Raw genomic sequence first — 22517 nt, forward strand, 5'->3', positions numbered from 1 at the left:
TATACACAGTGCTGTGCTGTTAGCTACACAGAGCAGATGCTGTTTTGACAGATTCATTCCATGTAACTTACAGACCCCCCCCCCAAAGAAAAAAAACCTTCCTCCTGCACCGTAAGTGCTTGTAGGGTTCCTGCAGTATCATAGTACAACATATGGTGTCATGCCTTGATTCTGCAACACAAATTTTGGCTTGCCCTTCCACACAGGCACATCTACAAGTTGCCTGATGAAACAGACACAAAAGGGCAGTGCTAGGAGCCCATCTGCCCCCTACCTAGAAATAAGTGAGCAAAGCCCTGAAGAGAGGACGAGGCCAGATCTTGCCAAGGGAATAGCCCAGAAGTAACTCTTTTCTGAGTCTCTAACTTCTCTAATTCTACAAGACATTGTTTGGAGTCATTGGAACAGCCCTCACATAACGCAAACGAATATCTCAAACTAAGGCTTCTCACCTCTATGCTACTTCTTCCACTTCTGAGCAAGAACTTTGGTGACACACCAGGCAGTTCAGAGAAGACAGTGGAGTTCAGATACAGGTGGTAGGCTACAGATCTCTAAAGGGACAGTTCTGGTCAGAGGTCAGAGAGGCATTTCCCCCTCAGTGTCAGCAACAGATGTCCTCAGCAACACTGAGGTGGTGTTTTCTAAGTATCATATCTCCACCAACTGGCTTTCTCTTCTTCTTAAGGGGATTAAGTATTCTGTTGCACGTGGCTTTGAAAAGACCAGACAAAAAGTTTCTGGAAATGTTTGTTTACAGCAACATTTAATAAAGGGGCAAGTGACAGACAGTTCTTCCTGAAGCAATTCAAGATTATGTGGCTGGATGGCATAAACAAAGCTGCACAGCAGCCAAGCATGCTTTCTATTCAAATAAAGGGCCAGTTTCTCTGCCAGTGTCACAAATCTACAAAAGTTGACAATTTGGACCATGTATTAAGGAAAATAATCTGTTGGTTTTTTTTTAACTACTGGAGTCATTAAAGCACAATCTACTTTGCTGTCTTTATCTTACTTATATGTCCATCTGAAAATGAAAACCAACTTATCAGTGTGTGTTCCTGGACAGTTTCCCTTTCTAGATCTCCACCACTGAGGTGAGGACTCCTGGACTGCAGGAGGAACATTAAAACACATCTACAGAAAGCTCTTGTCATTGAAATGTATGACAAAAAATAAATTCATGAACCATCACTGCTCCTGTTCAGCTGTGCAAAAACATTTATTCTCCACCTCTGTCTCTACTTCTCTTATCTAAATGTCAGTACCAAACTCAATGTTCCTTTAAAATGTAATCACCAGGTTCCAGACACTATTGAATGATTTTTCTACTATTATATCTAGAGGCATAAATCCTTTCAAATTTATGTCACCCAAATGAAATGTAACCAGCGATCTTCATGAAGATGTACATAAACTTTATAAGGGCTGCAGGATTATTTTATCGGTGCTTGATGTGAGAAAATTCATACGTTGTTTTTTGCTTTCTTTAAATGCTTTTTTGAATCAATTTGCCAACTTGATCATCAGCAATGACATACTTAAAAAGTATTAGGCCTGTCACTTTTCTGACATCTAACGTATTGTCCTGAAACAAGTATTGATATAAGAGCAGCGAGGGATCTCTCTCTGGATTTATCAGATGCTGTCCTGATTTTTAAAGAGTCAGCACTGACGTCATGAAACCTCAAGTGAATTTAGGAATTTTCCATCTAGGTTTTCCCAGTCAGATTCCTTCCCATCAATCTCTAAAGACGACTACCTCCACAAGTATTTAAATTAACCTCCTACCTAGCTGCAATGGCTGTCTGATTCTTGAAGGACCAGAACCTCAGTGGACATAACCTGTCCTTAAGTGAAGCCTACACAAACATAGTTCCATACAAGGACACGATGATGCATGTAAACCAAGAGTCCGCAGGAGAACCTTTATAAACAAGGCTGTATGTGTCGTGTTGTGAGCTACTGTCGCATAACTGTGTGCATACAACAAATCTCCAGTATGGCAAAACAGAATGTCTGTAAAGCAAGAACAATATTGAATTGCCAAAAGGAAATACACCTTCAATTTAAAGTTTCCCAGGACGATTAGTCTAAAACCAGAAAAGGCAGGAATCATGGTAAAATTATTTGTCTGAATGTCTCTTAACAGTATAGCCACCGATCAGAGCATCATAGAATGAAGGGAGAATTTTCCTCTGATATCCCCTGTTAAAAGCACAAACATCTCTGGTTACTACCAGTTCAACGTAAATGTTCTGCTAGAATTTGATGTGCTCTAGCTGGAACCAGCTGTGCTGCTTTGCAGACTATCCAGTATTGCTCAGAGCAGGGTGTTTCAGCTGCCTAAGAAGCTTTAGTTATGCACTGCTCTGAGAGGATGCTGTCAGGATCTTTGATTCCTGATCTCTTGTGATGCAGAACTCTGTGTCGTTGCATCAGCAGTACCCTCGGAACACTTATCAGACTTCCTGAACTCCATCTTCCTCTCTTTAGTCCCACGGACATAATGACTGTCAATAGATGTGCATATTACTGTATATTGGTGCTATACATACTGCGTATGTGTGTTTACGAGAAGAGCTAAAAGCATCAGTATTATCGCTTACAGACCTAATCATTCCCCTGTCCTCCACCTCAGCTCCATCTCCATTTCTGTTCCCTACCATACCACTGGCATCTCTGACTATTTGGATGCAGTGCAGTGCCACAGCTTTTCCCCAGTTCCTCCCTCCAATGGGCTGGGCTTCAGAAGTTTGGGAGAAGCTAAAGAATTGCACTAGGAACATTAGTGATACCCACCTTTCAGGAGAGGAACTACTTCCCAGCTGTATCCCTCATTTGTCTGCCCCTGTTACGTGACCCTCTCCATATTTCAGCGGTTTTGTTTCCAGCGTGAGTCAGGTCAGCTTTAGAGGTTGATCAAGAAACAGAACCAATCACAGGAACCTCAGTCACTGTTGAACCCATTCTGAAATTTAACTGAAAAACATGCTGGCCACTTTTCCTTGGTTACACAGACCTCACTGCAAGGAGAACTGAGACCAGTTTAATCTACCAGCTAATGGGCACACTGGCAGTAGAGAGCCATTTGGGGCTGACTGATTTTTAAATCTCAGAACTTATTCAGATGTCTTCCATGCTCTCCAGTCATCTCTTCGGCCCTCCTTCACTCTTACACTCTTGTTCAGTCTCTCCATTCACACCATTGCCCTTACTGCAGTCTTCACCAACTTTCTGTATTATTCCTGTAAGACAGCACTTATCTCTGTGCAGGTTTCAGAGCTACAGGATGCTGTTTTTATAGCTCATCACACTTTGGGTGAACACATACCCACACATTTGCATGGCAACTGCTCTGTAAGTCAAAGTCAATGGGTAGCTTTACCTCCATGAGCAAAATGTCCTTGGAGCTCTGAGCTTGAACCTTCGGGTGCTGGATTTTCACTGCCACTGTTCTCCCATCCTGCAGCACCGCCTTGTGCACCTGGGCTAGTGACGCTGCTCCCAAGGGTGTGTCCTCAAAACTCAGGAAGAGCTCTTTTATCTGTCAGGAAAAGATAAAAAGGCATTAGCTTGGGGTGCCAGAAACTATCCTTAAGGAAAACCCTGACCACAGGCCAGTAACAGCATGCACCAAAGCTGGACAGGCTCAGCCCTTTCATCCTGCATGTGCCCCCTGCCTGAGCCCTGTCATTGCTTGGCTTCCCATGGAAGCTCACTAAGGAAGTGCCTTGAAGATATTCTGCTTGTGGAAACCTGCATCAGAGCCCCAGCAGCACATTTCATCTAGGACATGGAGCGGCCAGGCAGCATCTCAGGTACCCCTCCATGCTGTTCTTAAAACAGGTTGGAGCGATTATGGTCAGCATCCTTCGCTATGACTGGGTGCAGCGGCCTCCAGCTGTGCCTTCTGCGTCATCCTTTTGCAGCTATTTAATACCACCCACCATCACCCTCCTGAAACATCACAGTGCACACTCCCATCCATTACAGCAACGTCAGCCAGCTTACATGGTGAAAGCCAGCACACGACCAGAAGCTGGACTTGTTGGATTCAAAAAATGAGTTTACACCTATTGCAGTTTACACCTGTCACTTGGCCTGAAAATACGTTTTACGTGATGGACTTTCTCATGCCTCAAAAGAAATCAATCAGCAATCTCTGCTCAGAAAAACTACCAGATGGGGCCAGCAAAGCACTTTGTGGGCCAGAGAGGAAAGTATCAGTGGCTCTGGGTGTGTAACTCAGGACTAGACTATATGGAAAACTGCTTGTTAGGAAGTAGATTCACCAGGGGGATGTTCAGGAACAAAAAACCTAGACAGATGCAGGTGAGGAAAAGGAAGACAGGCAAAGGTCTGTCTGCCTTGCATAATGCCACCCTGAAAACACTATCACCACCGTAGTGTGATACCACCCTGGCTGACTAGCCAGGCCCCTCAGCACATTTAAGCCCAGAGGGGGTGCCAACACGGTTATGTTGCTGCTTCTGGCACAGAGCTAGTTCACGTAATGCTGGTCAAGGGTTCCTGTCCTGCTCTGTATAGCAAGGGGCAGACAAGCACTAAGGTTTCCAGAAGACTCAGCAAAGGGAACCTTCCCCACCATCTCCTTGGGATGGACTGATCTCGGGTGAGCAGCTGAGAAGCCTGTAATTTATGCAGCAACAAAAAGGAAAGAATGTCAGTGCATTTTTACAACCTGCTTTTTAAAAGGTAATTAAAGATGGGAGCTGCAGCGAGCTAGTAATTAAATATGAATAAAGACTTTCTAAGCAAAGTCTTGATGCAAAGTGTTAAACGAATACTCTTTTTGCTGATAAGGGGGAAAAACACTACACGAGGAGCAGCCTGTTCCCTCCTGCAGCTGCCAGGGAATGAGCCCCCTCCCACACCACCGTACCCCTTCTCTCCCAGCCCCTGCCACAGAACCCCATTGGTAGCAAGAAACGGGAGCGTTTGCAGCAATTAGATTCCAACAGAGACTCAGCTGCCTCCAATAATTCACTAGGAAGGTGCCTTTATTTATTTATTTAATTCCATTTGGTCCTGGCGGCGAAATCAATTAAGCAAAACAACTGCATTTAAAAACAACTAGTTATGTGTTTTTTAATTACAGCAGGTCCATAATTCAAACCTATTGACATTCCCGTCTCAAGAGAGAGAGGGTTTTTCTCTCCTCCCCATCCCTTTCTTCTTTTCTCTCTCACTTCACTGAATTTAGGGATTCTTGTTTCAGACTAGTATAAAGAAAGAAGCACCTACAGGACAACAGATGTCTCAGGGGACTCGTGTTCAAGACAGAGGGATTTCTACCCTTCTGTGAAGTTTGTCTGTCAAAGAGAGAGACTGTTAAAGGGAAGAGACTTAAGGTGGCCAGGAGAAGCATGTTGGGCTATGAGATCCCTAAGGGAAGAAAAAAATCCAGAGAATTTGCTACATGAGGTCAAGCTGGGGCTTTCTGTACCTCTTCCACTACCCTACATCCTCTATTAACGGGATGTACCCTTTACAGAACACCAGCCAAGATCACTAGTCCACCTGTCATTAAGATGGTAAGATCCTCTAGAGGTTAAAGCACAGAATTGGGAGTTCATCGGCCTGAATCCCATGTAAGGTACATTTATAGTAAGACTGCATATAAATTGGAGAGAATTCCACCTGCTCTGGATTTCAAAAGCTTTTAATTGCCTACACTGTCAATCCAACCATTTTCACCACTACTGAATACATGCAGGAAAAATGAAGCTGCACTTACTCCCTCTGGCAGGAATAATATATACAATATTATTATGTGACTAAGTTATCTAAAGAAATACCATTTGAAGAAAGCTGTCTTGAGGAATTTTTTGGGCAGAAGGATTTCATTTAAAATCCTGTTATTAAGAAGAGGAAAGCCAGGTTAGCAGTCACGTCCATTAAAGCCAGTCCAGTGGCCCTGCTGCAGCTCGAGGGGAAATCTGTGCGCCCCCGCGGGCTCCAGGCCAGGGCAGCAAGGGGAAGGACTGCACCAGGGTCAGAGAATTGATGGCTCCTCCATGAGCAGAAGGGTAGAGCACGCGTTTGGGGGAGGGAGCAGATCACAGCCAGGCCATTACACAAGCAGGTGTGAGGCTGAGATAAAGCAGCAGCACAATTACAGCTGGGCTTCAGGACCCCACTTAGCAAATTGCCCTCATTCATTATGAAATTGTCCTTTTGCAGCACACTGGAGGCAGCTAGTGCCTCTGAAGCAGGCTGCGTGTCCCAAAGAGGCAAAAGCGAGTAAGAGGCTGCATGACATGGAAGCAGAGAGGGGATGAGCCAGACGCCCACACTGCTTGCTGGAGCACGGGGCTCCTTCCCCAGGGACGGCGCTGCACCCATTTCATGCAGGTGAGGGACTCACTGGAGCAGGCTCTTGATGCTCACAAGTACCCAGTTCATAAGGACCCTTAACAAAAACTCTATCCATCATTTCCAGGGTGGATAATTAGTAAGCAAAGGTCTGGGACGGTCTCAGAGCCCACCTGACACGGTACTTGAGGAACTCTCAAGCTTCTTCCAGGCCACAGCTGGTCTCAAAGGGCCTTATCAAATTGGCTGTTACCATCTGTAATCCTGGCAGGAGATTAAACAAGCACAGTTTCCAGACAGGTTTAATAAAGGTTTAAAAGAGAGAAAAGGAACTTTAGGGTTGCTCTTTGAAACGAGTGGGACAGCCAGCTGCAGGTTTGCAGCTGCAGAGGTGAGCAGCGTCCCTGCACACAGCGGTTTCCCTCATTAGCTTGCTGTACATCCAGCTGCCCAGCGGGCACGTGCTCAACCAGCAAATGAATGTGTCATTGTGCTTTACTGGTTGGAAACACAGCCCTGACTGTCTAATTCTAAAGACCGAAGCTTGTTTAATTTAAAATATGCAAAATCTTTTCATGATTGTTGGTATTAGTATTCATACCTTAGGGAGCCGATATAAATGCTCTTACAGGATCTATCTACTTAGACACTTATTAGTATGTATTTGTGCTGAGGTTGCACCTAGAGACTGTCATTAGGCCCAGAGTGCCATTGTAGGAGGTGCAGAGCCACTGCAGGCCCTGTACGAGCTCACAGACTGCAGGTGGCCCAGGTTGTCACCTAGAGGCCTCCTCCTGTACTGAAGTGCCTTCCCAACGTGCACACTGCTCTGCCCAAGTTTTGTGGCATACGCTAGCTGCTGCTGCAATGCTGAGCACCAGGATGCCTCAGATTTTTTTGTGAATCCCATCCTTAAACACTTAGGAAGTTACTGGAAGTCAATTGGATTTAAGCTCCTAAGTCCTTTCTGAAAGCATTGCCTTACACGACCTGCCCAGCATGTTCTGAGAAGTCTTTGGCAGAGCTGGGATTTAACCCAGATATCCTGAGTTACGGCTCGGTGTCTTAATCTTCCAACCATAAACGTTAAATGTGCATGTCTTGCTAGCTAATTTCTTTTGAAATATATTGCCTCTTAATCCCAACCTTTTTATATCCATGTGCTGTAGCAAGTGATCCAATATTACAGCTTGGTTTCAACCTGCCCGCTCCACAGAGAGGTGCGTTTCCTTCACTCCCCAGAACGGCTGCTAACGATGTACCCTGGAGCAGAAGTCATGGAGCCCCTTCCTGGCCCAGAGCTACACATCAGCAGATGGAGAGTGGCCACGTGTCAACCATCTGCTCAGGACAAATTCCGGATGCAGTGAGATGCAGGATCACAAATAGGAGCTGCCTCAATGCCCAGCCCTGTTCAGCTGGCAGGTTGAACCCTTCCTGCAGGGTGCTCCAGACTCCTGTACATGGTACAGCCAGAATAAGTCTAAATAAACATCTTTTGCACTTATGGGTCCTACCCAGAAGGTTTCCAGCAGAGTCCAGGGTGTTTTTGTACTGAACCAGTACAGTACAGGTGGGTGACAACACTGTACAGGAGACTTAGAAATGCTCAGCACTTCCCGGGGAAGAGCCCTGCACCAAAGTCTTTCAAAACTGCCTTCAACAATTTCTTTTTCAAGGATTCTAAGGGACTGTTTAGCGTGGAAAGAGAGGCAACGGGGAGGGAATGTCACAGAGCTCTATAAAATCACTTCAGTCATAGAGAACAGGATTGGGAATGTTCATTCGCTTTGTAGAATAACTCAGGAACAGCAAATTGTCAATTAAGACACAAGATAAGATGACAGCAGGATTAAAACAAGCAAAAACAAATATTTTTTCCCCATACTGTTTAATTAAGCCATGGAACTCACTGCCAAGTGTTACAAATTCCAAAGGTCCAGGTGGGTAGACAAGTCCATGTAGAAAATCCAGCCCAAATTATTAAACAACAAGATACAAACTCTTGCACAGGAAATCTCTAACCATCAGATTAGGAAGCTGGGAGATCATACCAGGTGAAGTTTAATTGTATGCCTGCCCTGCTTTTACAGCCTTTGTCTCTTAGCCAGCACTAGCTACAGTTGGAGACTGAGCAGTGGCTTGGTACTCTTGATACAAGTATCTCCATCTTTATGTTCTCCAGGAGCTCTTCCCACCAGACTGACTGGTCTCAATGATCGATGACAGGAGGATGGAAAATGAAGGTGGTGTTTCACCTGCTGCTAGCCTGGGGCTCAGCTGCTGTGTGACAGCCCAGAAAGTTACTGACAGATTGTGGAGTTCCTAGGAGTTCAGAGGGTGCAGGGAACAACAGCTGGAGGTGGCTCTCTCTCCAGGGTAAGCTCTAGCTCTGATAACAGTGCAGCTTCATGAAATGCCTGTCATGCAACATTCAGATAATAGAGTCGCTGTTGTAACCAGAAGTACTGTAAATATGCCAGTGTTAAGCACAAATATGCCCATATCAGGGGACTGTGCCAGAGCCTAGCACATCTGGAGAAACTGCAGCAGAAGCTGAAACCATCTCAGCCAGAGGCCAGCTGTAGGTACTTCCCCGTGCTCCACAGCTTCCCCAATCAAATCCACTCAAATCCATCGACTAACAGGGAACCGAGGGTGAGGATGCTATTCTCTTATCCCCAAAAATCAATGCTAACTGAAACATTCAAAACCTCCACAATTTCACAGCAGATGTCCTCTTATGATCACAGCATGTTGTAATTGCTCCTGAGTCCTGCATTTTATATTTGGAGATAGCAATCTATGAGAAGTCCTGCTATTCCTGAAGGGGTGACTAGGTGATACACAATTAACTTGAACTTCTTACCTCAGAGGCAATGATACAACAGGGCTCCTTTAACAACCAGGATTGGGTTTTGATGGCCAGGAGCAGCTTTCAACCTCCTAGCATCTGGATGCCATGCAGCAGCACAGGAAGGTGCACATGGGGGAGCAGCTATAAATCATATCAAGACAAAGGGGATCATGCAGTTGGGAGAGTGGTCCATGGAGGAAGATGACAGCAACAGAGGGCTTACAGTAGGTGAGTTTTGTACATTGCTTTGTGCTGTGATTTTCCAAGCTGGAATTCCTTTGACAAGGTGAATTGATTTATCTATTTTTTTTTCCATTCCTGATAGAGATAACACTGAACATTCCCCTCTTGATCATGGCTCCACAGATGGCAACTTGCTAAGATAAGTGAGCCCAGTCTGCGAGAACCTTCCCAGATTTGCACAAGGATCATGCTGCCTTATAGCCTCCCAGATGAAACATCATGGAGCGCTGTGATAATGGGAGCTGTGTGTCTGCTGGAAGACAGAACCACACATAGCAACTCTGGGAACAGAGCAGGTTTCCCAGGGAAGCTCTGGTTGCTGTAGCTGCCATCTTAACACTGCCTAGGATGGTGTCCCTTCAAATTCAGGTGGCCGACTACCTGAAGAGATACTCAGCTCTAAGCCTGATATAACATTTCAAAGACTCACAGCTCCCAGACTTTTGGAATTCTCTTTATTGACACAAGGACTCTATTGCTTTCAAAACACCTTTTCTGGATGTAGGTCCAAGGGATGTGAACCTCACTGTGAACTGGTCACCTGTTCAAGAACATACATGTAACTGTCCACAGCACCATGGAATCACTGATCTCTGCAAGACTGCAAGTTCTAGGCATGAGAAAATGTTACCTTGGAGTAGAGCAAGCTACTTCTCAGACAGCAAACATTTTATTTCTATTGCTCCAGCCTCTCTATCCCCTCTATGAAAACAAAATGTCACAGTGTTGCTCCAAGAATTATTAAGACAGCAAAAACTGAAAGATTAGATTTATCGCAGCAGACAGTGGATTATGAAGAATAATTTATCAAATGTCAGAACAAACAGCCCAGAATTTATAGGAGGCTTTGTTGAGTCAGTGAAATCTGATTGGACTTCTCCCCACCTAATGAATGCCAAGCCTAATTGATGGTTCCTAAATGCATCTGTCAAGAATATGTATTTATTAACTCAATATTTTTAATGATATTGTGGATATATGCAAAATACTGGTTTCTTCTGAGTGGGTTCCATGGTGTTTGTATTACACATACATGGAAGTGTCCAAGTATATAGGGGTATACACTGCATTCAAATGAATCCAGGTAAGAGGAACATGTATTCTGACACACTGAAGCAACACACGGATTATTACCCCAAATCCCTACAACTTTCAGTGTACAGGAGGGAAAGCAATGTGGTCCTTCTCCAGAGATGATGCACATTAAGCTCAGAAGAGCTGAGCTCCCCCATTGTCTCCCCCTGGTACCCTGCCATGTGATTCGGGGCCACACACCGTTGCAGAGCTCATGCCTAGATGACCAGAATTAGGGCTGTCCATTCAGCTAAAAATCTGCTCCTACCTAACTTCTAAGGCCCAAAATTGTAGCTTTAATATCTTTTTAAAATCTGTCTGCCTAATACACATACATAAGTTGTCATACGAAGAGCCACTGACACGTAACTTCACCTGAAATGGTACACATTTGCTCCTGGCATACCAATCGCTGCTAACACCACACAGCAATATCACAAAAACACTGAGGGCTGTCCATCGACCATCAGTCTTCTGGGAAAGGGCTGAGATGAAGCTGGAGTATGAAGTTCATCTTTTCCCGTTGTCTCTACCTTGTACCACTTCGGTGCCCACTGGCAGCTATACCACCAAGAATCTGCTCTGGGATCCTATCAACAGTGCTTCCCAGTCACAAAACCATCAATGTTACAGAAAAAGAACTCCACAAAAGGAAGAGTCCTTTATCCCATCACCTGGAGACCAAAGTATGCCCACTCTTCCACTGCCCTGTGCCTAGGATCTTGCCTGTACCCTGTTCTGCTCACCCACCGTCCTCGTTCTGTAGTTTCTTGTGGCTAGAAAAGCAGTAGGATAGCCTACGTTAAGACACCCTCGCTTTCTTCTCATCCATCCACTGAGCTGTACAGCAACAGTACCAGTCTACTTGCTATAGTAACTTTGATAGAGAGCCATACTTTGAGGAAAAGCACCTTTTATTCCACCCCTTATTACTCCTGCTTAATAGTCTGTGCTCAGGCTCACACACAGAACCTTCATTCATTTTCCCAAGTTAAGTCAGATCCTTAAGACAAGATAGATCTGTCTGAGAATACCACTCATGCTGGATCGAAACCAATCCCAGTGTGACAGCTCCACAGGCAGTAGCAGCAATGAGAAAACAGAGCTGATGCGCATCTCCTGAGATCCCACCTGAGAGCCTGAGAGGTGAGCATCATCTCCTGTCTCTCTGAAAGGGGAGCCACTTACCCATGGCTCCTAAAAACAAGCCAAAGCCCTGGAAGACTAGCCAGCATACTTTTAAATACTGCTCATCATGATAATCCAGATCAAATGGTAACCTCATCCTTCTCCAAGTTTTACTTTTCCCCTGGATTGAATTCCAGAGCATGAATGTGATGGTGAGAAAACGCACTCCTGCGATAGTTATCAGAAGAGTGTTTTTGCCAGTAGCCCATGTCAGCATCAGGTAGCATCCCACAGTTCAGGCCCAGGTTCCAGTGGGTCCTGCCCTTCCCAGCCTTGCACCTTCCACGTCAGCCAAGAATCTTTCAGCAGTGGTAAGATGCAGCTGGCCTTGGAGGATTCAGAAAACAAAGATCCATTTCATACCAGGTTGGACAAGCAGGACAGAAACCTCAAACAACCGTATTCAATGAGAAGTGAGATCAGACTGTGACAAATCAAGCCACCTGCTTCTTGGTTGGACTCCTTACAACCTATGCTACTGAGGGGGGTAAGATTAATTTATTTTTTTTTAAAGGCTTTAGTTTGAAATAAAGGAAATTGAAAAATCTATTCCCATAAATGTAAGGATTGTCGTGGCCAGACTGGAATCTCACTGTCTCAAGAACATCCTTCTGACTGTCACAAGGAGATAAATGTTTTTCATCAGTGAAGCTACTGGGTGTCCTGCTACCTTCCAGAGAGACAGAATACCAAGATTAACTCAGCTCAGCATCCTGGTAAATGCTTTCACCAGTTGGAGTTGTACAGGTTTTCTATTAGCATCACTACAGCCTCTTCCATGCTGGGTTTCACTCAGCTGTCGGTGCTGTTCATTGTCCAGGTGCTGGTTTTACAAAACACTCTTAAAGCAGAGGGACTGCACGTTACACTTCTGACATAAGATGGATATCAGCTGGATAGCAGGAAAACAAAGAATCCAGACGTTACCACAGGTCTGGTTCAACATCTTCGGCATCACAAGCACATACAGCAAACCAGAGACAGCAAGGTGGAAGAACTTTGCATCACTGAAATGAATCATTTCCTCAGGATCCCCCTGACTGAAAACAAACTACTGGTCCCTCTAATACCCTGATGTTGCTGCTGGGACTATGCCCATTTCCTCTTGCCAGATGCAGTTAATCAGCGCAATGACCCAGCTTCTTCAGCAGCCCCCTTGTTTCCAACTCAGAATAAGCTTCTTGTGCAGCTGGTTGCCTTCCCACTATCTTAATTTCCCAAACCCACTCTGTGACTTGCCTCCAACAGCAGCCAGTGCTTTCTGACCCAGAGTCAAGCCACAGTGCACCAGCAACTGTGCTTCTGTGGAACAGAAGGAAGGAGACAACAATCTCTCAACATGCACACTAAGTGGTGTCACTGCACACTCTGTTTTGCATGATATAAGCAACTTAGTCTCCACAAAACACACAGAGCCACGCAGAGTAAAGCTGAGGCATGTATACAAATATAAAATCCTGTTCATTTCCATTTCATCATGCTGAAAAATCAAGCAGTGACTTGTGAGCCACTTACTCCCTCCAATGGTGCAAGCCATGGGGCTCCAAACCTGCCCCGTGTTCCACACCCTCCCCTAGCACATGCAAGTGCTTCCCTTTCTCTTAATTTGCTCTTTCATCTTGAGCTGTCTTCCACTTGAGTTGAGCAGTGTTCATTAAGACCACCGTTTTATCTGTCTTTTCAGAGAAATATTACTTTTCCTGCACCTCTCCTGTCTGTGAGGATGAAGCCATACCTGTCAATTTTTGAGACAGACTGGAATCACAATTCTTCAAGAGGACACCTCTTCTCCACACCGCCTTGCCATTTTTTTTTGTTTTAATTGAAATAAATCACTCTTTCCGATAATAAAGGAGCTCCCCATCCTTACTACATTAGTTAGCAGTGAAAATTGCCAAAAAACTTCCTTTTACATCCCATCTGCCCAAATGGATTCTCTTACTCCATGGTTCAGGCAGTGGTGGCTCCTTTCTACCAAAACCCTAGGCTTTAAAGCTTACTGCATTCCCTTTAAGTTCCTCTTCAGCTCCCCAGCAATAGAGCTGAAAGTGCTAACACAGCAGGAACATCCCTCTAGCTCCTAAGGAAGACAACAGCAACAGCCTTCTGCTTTCCTAACAGCTCTGTTAGCGTGTCTGAGCAGCTTCCTTATCTCTCTCCCAGCTTTCTGGAAACATTCCACCAAATTCCGCCTCAAACCATCCTCCTGTTTCCTTTCTCACTACAACAGACAGCATCAAGCAGTCAAGCATTCCTGCAACCTTGGCCTTTCCACCAGCAGTGACCTTCCTCTCGATCTCATTTCCAAGCCAGGTATAAATCTTGCATGTTCCTTAAGCACAACACACCTCCAGAATGTTTTCTTCTATCAGCCCAGTTCCCATCCTGTCACACCTTGATACCAAAACAGCTTTCTTCCCCTGGGTTTGACACATGCACACAGGTCTGGCCTGGACCGTACCTATTTTAAGGATCACACCTGTTCCAAGGCAGGGGAAAGGCTGCTGCCCTGTGTCACCCCTCCGGCCTCACCACAGTCTGTTTAGAGCCTTCCCCTATCTCCTCCTCTCTGTTAACCAGACTTGCCTGCTTTCCTTTACCATCAAGACTTCAGGGCTTATTTTCCACCTAACTGGTAGTCCAGTACTGTCTCTGGCTTTGACACTGTGTTGATCTGTTGTCTTCTATTTTCTAACAAAGCTGTAAGCTTTCTAGGACAGAAACTGATTTTTACTCACACCTGTGTAGTGCCTGGCACAGTGAACTCCTCACCAAGTACAAGTGCCCACAAGTGACAGGTGACAACAATTCCACTGTTCTCCCCCTTTCTGCCCCCAAGTTCCCCTTCCTCCTGAGCCACGCACACAGCGAGACACATGCAGGTCTCCAATGCACCCAGAGCACCTTGATCAAACTCCCGCAGACATACCCAAATGACACATCATCCCTACTGATGCCAGCAGCACATTTGGAAGGAAATGCCACAGAGATGGGACTAGTGGCACATTAAGCAAGAAAGTAAGATTTAAGAAAGCAGCCAGAAACAAATGAATTTCCAAGATAATTTTGACTCCTGGCATAAACACATCCCTGCCTCTCACTGACTGAAACCAGAGTAGGAAAGGGTCAATGGACCCAAACAACAGGCTCAGCTTAGTCACAGCCAGGCAGAGGGAGGCTCTGCCACGGACTGCAGAGATGCCCCAAGGGCCCTGTCAGCTGTAAGCCTGAGCAACGGCAGCAGTCCTGTGAGAAACAACCAGCTGCCAGAGCCTGAGGATATGTAGGGACCTTCGGGAACAGACATCACCTGTGCCTCATCTTAAATGCCTCTGATTCAGTTTTTGAAGCCTCGGGGCTTTGAGAAGTGCAAGAGAGAAGGGATGGGGAGGAGGAACGTCTATGAGCAGGTTCATGTGACTACGCAGAGTGGTAAGTGGATTTCTGGGGTATACAGTTAGGAGAGGTGAGCTATGAGCACCGTCCTGGCAAGCAGAGCTGTGCATAAAGCAGCAAGGAGGTGGCACGAGGCAGTGCATTTGTGTGCACAGCTTCTGTGGGAAATGGGAAGCAAAATCCTCCATCCGTAGAGAGGTAAGTGAAGTAGAGGGCCAGGATGGGTGTTCCAGTGTGTGCAGGGGTTGGGTGTGCATGGGTAGCACAGCGCTGGTTGGCAGGGTACATCGCCGTCAGGACAGCACTGCTTGCACGTGAGTACAAAAATTGATCGAAGTGTGATATAGTTTTATTGAAGCACAGCATTACCCCAGAGTAATACAGGTAACAGAGATGTAGGAGTGCACATTTCAGGTAGACGTGGAAGTACACATCGCCTAGCAGATATGGGTTATCTCTGCCTGAATGGAACACATATGAAGAAATGGATATAATGAGGTCACTACATTGCAAGGAAGATGCTAAAAAGGTAGTAAATCCCTGCTGAAGATGTAAAACTCATGAATCACAGAATCATAGAAGCACAGAATGGTTTGGGTTGGGAGGGACCTTGAAGGCCATCTAGTTCCAATCCCCTGCCATGGGCAGGGACACCTCCCACCAGACCAGGTTGCCCAAAGCCCCATCCATCTTGGCCTTGAATGCCTCCAGGGATGGGGCATCCACAGCTCCTCTGGGCAGTCTGTTTCAGGGTCCTCACCATCCTCATAGTGAAGAATTTCTTCCTAACGCCTAATCTAAACCTCCCCTCTTTTAGTGAGCTAGTTACTGATACTGACTGTGCCTTGATGGGGTACTGAAACATCTGCACACCCTGCAGACCACTCAACAGAAAAAAGAGGCACATGTGTATTGTCCACACCACAGGGAGCAGGGTGCCAGGACTGAGAAGAAGTAGAGGTAGTATAACTTACAAGGAGATCTGGATGGTACCCAGGAGCTTGTATCCTTTGTTAAAAATAAACTTTTTATCCTTTCTCAAAAGAAACATATGGAGACCCAGAAAAGTCATACAAGAGAACCAACTGCACAGCAAATGAAATCCACAACAGACTCTGCCAATAGCATCACTGGCACTGTGCAGGGAAAAGGCATCCATACATCCCCTAATGACCAGTCATATGAACCCAGCAGCCCAGAGCTCTTTGCACTGATGGAGAGAGGAAAGTCCTGTGTTAAGCTAGCCACATATTTCCTGCTCCCTCCTTGTCAAACTTCCTTCTGAGTATCAACCTCTACTTTTCTCTCCTGCCTATATTTCCTCTACTTCTTGTGCCTCTACTCTGATCTACCTGCTCCTTCTACAGATTGCTTATTCTCTGTGCCTTCCTTCCCTCCATGTTTCTTCCCTTGCCCCCGAATCTTCCTGTTGGGCTGCCAGGTCTCTGATTCAGTGACATAACTCAGCTGATTTACCCTTCTTAAAGCAGTGTCTGCTCTCACGTAAATCACCCTCCAAACCCAGCCTGTGAAATGGGCTTGTTCGCTAAACTCTATGAATAGGAAAGTAGGCACAGCTGGCCTATTCATAATCAACATAAAAAATAGATTAGCACTTTACAGATTAAACATTATCGTTTCAACAGTTAACATAAATCAACTGCACTTACAGGCCCAGCATTGCTGCTGCCACTGCAGGGTGACAGGCGCTGCAAAGGGAAAGGCTGCCAGTCCGGGGTGCAGTGGTAAACAGCTCATTTGTCTTCCACCTTGAAAGTAAGTTCTTGCCTGGCACCCCCAGGGTGTACTGCTAGAGGTTGTTACAAGGATAAAAGTGGGCTAAGAAAACAAAGGTAGGGGGTTAATTTTGATTAATTCACACACATTTCTGAGAAATTCAGCAACCCACTATTCTAAGGCCAGAATCCAATTGCCCTTCATCCCTAGAGCTGCTGCAGCTCAAAAACAGATGGAGCAAGAGTCAGCGCCTGGAACACAAACGGGACAGGGAGCCTCTAAACACTTCCTGGTATCTACCTCTGTTTTCTAGCTCAAAATCATTGGGCTCCAGTGGCTGAAGTGAAGCAGTCTGGTGGATTGTCTAATTATATTACCCATCTCAAAAAAAACCCTCATCATAAGCCGAGGATGCACCTCACCAGAGAAGGCCTGAGGACTGAGATCCACTTCAGATGTGCCCCATGTCAGCAGTCCCAGGTGAGAGCAGCCCAGAACCAGCCACTGATCAGGCTGCACCTCTTTCTTCATCAGGTAAAGGACACTGAGTCACTGGAGATGCTGAGCCCAGCACACGATCAGCAGTGTGCTATGGCTGTGTAGTGAACAGAGAGAGGAGACTCACAGAGCCAGTACAGTCACAACCCTTTCCTTCTGCCCTGCTCACCCACTGAGAACCACCCCGTATCTCAAATGGTTAGCTTGGAGCTGCCAACCTGTAATTCCTCAGCTGGTCCTGATGACTGCAAGGGCATAACTGACAGGATAAGCTACTAAGAACCACTCGTCACTCTTTCGAACAAACAAAAAAATAGAAAAAAATAAGAAAAATAAAGAAGAGAAAGGTTAGGCTATGGTCCAAAGTACAAAACACAGCCTGGGATAAGTGGCGTGGTACACAGGAACCCCTCAGGGGCCTAGATGTTTCCTTGCCATCAGGAACAAAGACACTAGCAGCTCACAAAAGATGGGGCAGTATAAGTTATGTGGAGTGACTTCTTTAGTATAATCCCTCTAACAAGCCCTGGTGATTTTATTTGCTCTAGTCACCTTCTACCTTTTCTTGATAAATGGGAATAATGCTTAATAGACCTGAACCAATCAGTTACATCCAATATGATGTTTGGCAAAATTTAGCTTTGTTCTCCATTCACAACCGATGCTACCTCAGTTTCATCCCTTTTCTGAAATGAGCCAGCTAATGTATATTTTCTACTAATCATTTGAAATTTGGAAGGGTTGGTGCTGAAAAGCCTCTTCCAAGAATTTGCCTATTTGAAACGGATTGGTTATGTGAGCTTTGTAAGGGAAAAACTCATCGGTTTGCTTCAGCTGAGCTCTCTTGGCACCAGCAATGGGTCACATGAGATTATTGCTTCGCTTGTCACAGACAGCTTCGTAGGTTTGGCTCTGAACCATGCGGCCTGCAAAACTAAAGCTTAGAGAAAATAAGTGCAAAAATGTGCATAATGGTCACAAACATAACTTGATTTCCACAGAGAACATTCGAAAACTTCCTCACCCTCAGGCTGGCCTGCTTACTAGGAACTGAAACACTTAGCTCGCTAATGGTGGAAAGGCCCTTGAGACCCCTGAGATTTCAGTTCTTCCTTCAATTTTCAAAACACAAAAGCATGTTGAGTGTGAGGCTTCCTATGAAGAGGATTTCCCACGTTCTCACTCACAGCAGCTTTTTCAGAGGGAGGAAAACCTGCAGACAGGCTTGAAGTCCTTTCTGTAACTCAGTGTCCTTCCAGAAATAAGGACATCAGACTGATCCCAGAAGTGCCAGAAAACAGAACTTATTAGATTGCCTGTACACCTCAAAAAATTGTAAAAATGCTATGTCTGTTTTGTGTGTTGAATAAATGTGATGTATGTGAATGAATAAATGGAAAATGCAGGTAGGCCAAATTGAGGCCCCATAACCCCTTAATTCATCTAATCGCTTTTGTTTCATCCTCAAATGAACTTTTGCCAAAAGACACCAGACTCACTGTGCCAGGTTTTCATGTTCCTGATGGGTCAAAAAGACAAATAACTGTGCAGACATAAAACTCAGAGAAAACGGGAGATGCAAATGAGGCAGAATCAAGTAGGAAATGAGAAAATCAGTGGGCGGGCAGATAACAAGATTCCCTGCTCTCTAAGAGCTAAACCCAGCCTCTGCCTAGATCTGAGCACCAAGTAGGAATATTTTTGAGTGTATCAGCAGCAGGCTTTGAAACAGAAGCCAGTCCCCCCACATGGCAGCTCAGGGTTACTGCCCCTGCTCAGATCTTGCTGGGTCTTAAAAACACACCAACATTATTGAGCAAGTGAGATACACTCTGAGGTCAAAAAAAACAGTCTCCGCATGCAAGAAGGCCACCCAAGGACTACTAATCCCAGTTAGAGATACAGGTTTCCAGTGACTGTTGCTGGAAGGGTGACCCACGTGTTGAGATGTGGTTTGTGCCTATGGACAGAGCTCTGCTGAGCACCATATCCACCGCCTCCACAGGCATGAACACTGAACACAGCCCGACACAGCTGTGCTGCACGCTGGCAGCCAAGACTTGTATCAAAGAAACACTTCAGGTGCCATCAAATCTCTCAGAAAACTATACTGAAGGGATCCTACCATCTGCACACAAGACACTGTGAGCCAACAAATTCCATGCAGGTATATCATATACCAGTCCCCATGCACCTAAATCTGTGAATTGAAGAAAAAAGTCACTAAGCGTGCCGATCCGAATTACTCCTTACCAGGCCATTCCCCATTCCATCTTCTGATCTCAGATGTTTCACCTTCTCAAAGAAGATTAAAAAAAAAATCCTTCAGAAAATCCACTGTCCAACCTCTTGTATTGTAAACCATGAACTTAAAGGAAGGAAAAGAAGATTATCTTCTAACGTATCCACCACAACCTTCCTTCTCATGGGCAATGGGGCTTAGAGCACCTGTAAGGAGCAAACTGCCTTCTCATGCATAGTAGGAGGGAGTACTCTGTCCCGAAGCTCCCCTGGGAATAAGGACACCAGCTTGCCCTTGGTGTGACAATAAGGATCAAGTACTCTGGAGCTTGCAAACAGAGCGAGCAGAAGCACGAGGGACAAAGCAAGGCGGACCACCTGAGCCACACAAAGTCCTTTGCTTGCTTTCCCTGCCCACTCGTAGCACTGCAGCACTGCTTCTGGGCAGCTACCGCCTGCACAGGCCCCGTGTGGGGGCTGCTGCACTGAGCCCCACCAGGAACAAGGGGCTCCCCTTTCCCAGAGAGGGGGCCCAGTGGAGGCAGTGGCAGCAGCAGGACCGGTGCAGCGGCTGCTCCTGCCTTCCAGTTGAGTAATGTGGGCCCATTTGTTCTGGATGACATTAATGCTATTCGCCATCCATCTCAGACTCTTTAAATTACCTTTTTATGGCCAAAATCCTTTTCATAATTGATAAAAATCTTTTTTATATCTTGAGTTATTGAAAAAAAAGTAAAGTTTTTTATTCCTCATTATAATTTTAATACAAATGTATTTTTTATTGACAGCTGCTTGGAAGCCCCGATGGGCCTACCGAGAGAGAGCAGCAGAGGAGCGGGAGAAGGGCCAAATCCCCAGCCCCGTGCTTACAACAGCAGCTTGCACCATCAGTCGTGGCCATCACAGCCAGGCCACCACTCTGGTGGACAATGAGGGTGGTAACAGCACAGAAAAGGAGATTTTCTGTGGTGGACATAGAGCCCACAGCAGGCTCTTGCTGAGCTAGTTCTAGTTTTCCCGTGCCTCTTGGTGATGTACAGGAGGACCAACTTCAAAGCAGGCCCAACTTCAAAGCACAGCGTTGCTGGAGCAGGGTACATGAGGACAGAACCATGGTCACAAGCTACAGGAGGCCCAGACTTGGAGGTTTTGCCAGGGGACACGCAGCCTGTTCAATGGAGCCATTTGGCATCAGACCCTCAGCTCTGAGAGGCCACGAGTGACTGTGTGTGCACTGACTGGGCCACACAGCAGTGCTTTCAGGCAGAACACCCCAGTTCTGCAACACAGAAGGCTGCAGAAGCAACTCAGAAGGTTGCAGAACCTGGAGGAAGTGGGCATGTCTCCTGGCATCCAAGATCAGTTCAACAGCACTGCCCATCTGGGACGAGGCTTCCTGGGGTCACGATAGGATCTGCAGCATCATGACCTGAAGACCTTGTCATCTAGAAGGATAAGCAAATCTTCTCTAGGACAGCATATGGAGCTGGCTACAGAAAGCGTTTCACATTCCCCTGGGAACAACTTGGATGCTGTAGGACATGCAGTGTAATACCCAACAGCCTACTGAAGCCTGAGCTACTCTTCCACAGGGCTGCACACTGCTTCGACAGTTCTGCAAATCAGAAGTAAGCGTATGTCTTGCCAGAGCTTAAAGTGCTGAGAAACAGTTCCAGAAAGAAAGGAATCACTGTCCTCCCCCCACTGCTGGCACAGCAAAGGCTGCCATGCTGTACTAAGAGTGCCTACAGAAATAGGAGTGAAAAAAGAAGTCTCCCCTATTCCCTCTGTCCTTTCTCAGACTGCAACAGCTCAAGAGCAGGGAAGTTTCTTGCTATGGTTAAGGCTGCATGGCAAAAGCCAAGACATTGGTACCTTGCTACAGTCTTATTCCAGCTCCTTTCCCTGGTAGGTTCACATGGGCATAGGATTTTGCCTCTCCTTGCCAAATGGCTGTGTAGCATTGCTGGGCATCACTGCAGTGACCATGCTCCCAGGTGTACATGGATATATTTCAACAGGGGATGAATAAACCTCATGTAATCTGATTGAAAATAACAGAATTGAAGGGGTTGGAAGGGACCTCAAAAGATCATCGGGTCCAACCCCCCTGCCAAAGCAGGTTCCTCAGAGCAAGCTGCCCAGGTAGACGTCCAGACTGGCATTAAATATCTCCAGAGAAGGAGACTCCACAACCTCCCTGTACCCAACCTATAAAACACTTTGGGAACCTTGTGAGCAATTTAAGGTAGAGGAACCAAGGCTAGCCTCCCTCCTCACTATGGTTTTGCTGCAGGTATGATGACTTCTCAGACAAGAAGCATGTACGTGTTTCTTAATGCACAGCAGCGGTGCCTTGCCAGGTACAAGGGTAGGAATCCAAGGAGAGCAAAGCCTTTTAACTGAAGGCTGGGTCCCCCATACACCACTGTCTGTAAAAATATGTTCTGATTCACGACCTACAGCACAGGATGTTTCTCTACCACACGTGCTTAGGTTACAAATCACAGTCCAAACGTTGGTGTACCCTGCCCTACTTGGCCAGCAAGCTCCATTACTGCACAGCTGCAGAAGGCTTCTTACAAATGGCAAAATAGTCCTTGAACAGGTAAAAGCCACAATTAACTAACTGTGGATGAAAAGGATGGTCTCCTTGGAGGTGCCAGCTAATCAAGCAATTAGAAACTACTTCCCATTACCTGTGCTCCCACAAAGCAGGGCTGGACTGACATCCTTCTATCTAAATGTCTGGCTTTCCATCTATTCAAACCCCTTATATGATTTGGCTTCATCACAGTGAAGCCCTGACCCCTGGGCTCTCCCCAGTGCTTTCTCCCAGCTTTGAACTAAGTGAGCACTGGAAGCAACGAATTCAATCACTGGCATGTTCCCTGCAGGGAGCCTGTTTTGCCTCTTGGTCTTCCTGGTGCACAGCAAAACCTCC

The 22517-nt window shown here is 45.9% G+C and overlaps 1 protein-coding gene across 7 annotated transcripts in view; it reads right to left on the reverse strand.

Annotated features, from left to right (window-relative positions):
* The window catches only part of ADCK1 (aarF domain containing kinase 1), an 84335-nt gene that overhangs the window by 21134 nt on the left and 40684 nt on the right, over positions 1 to 22517 (reverse strand). For all 7 annotated transcript variants that reach the window (XM_068683078.1, XM_068683077.1, XM_068683079.1 and 4 more), the window contains one exon: positions 3389 to 3547. In XM_068683078.1, coding sequence (XP_068539179.1) covers positions 3389 to 3547 — 159 coding nt within the window. The remainder of the gene's footprint in view (positions 1 to 3388; positions 3548 to 22517) is intronic.

The sequence above is a fragment of the Anas acuta genome, chromosome 5 (assembly GCF_963932015.1).
Source record: "Anas acuta chromosome 5, bAnaAcu1.1, whole genome shotgun sequence".
Taxonomy (NCBI): Eukaryota; Metazoa; Chordata; class Aves; order Anseriformes; family Anatidae; genus Anas; species Anas acuta.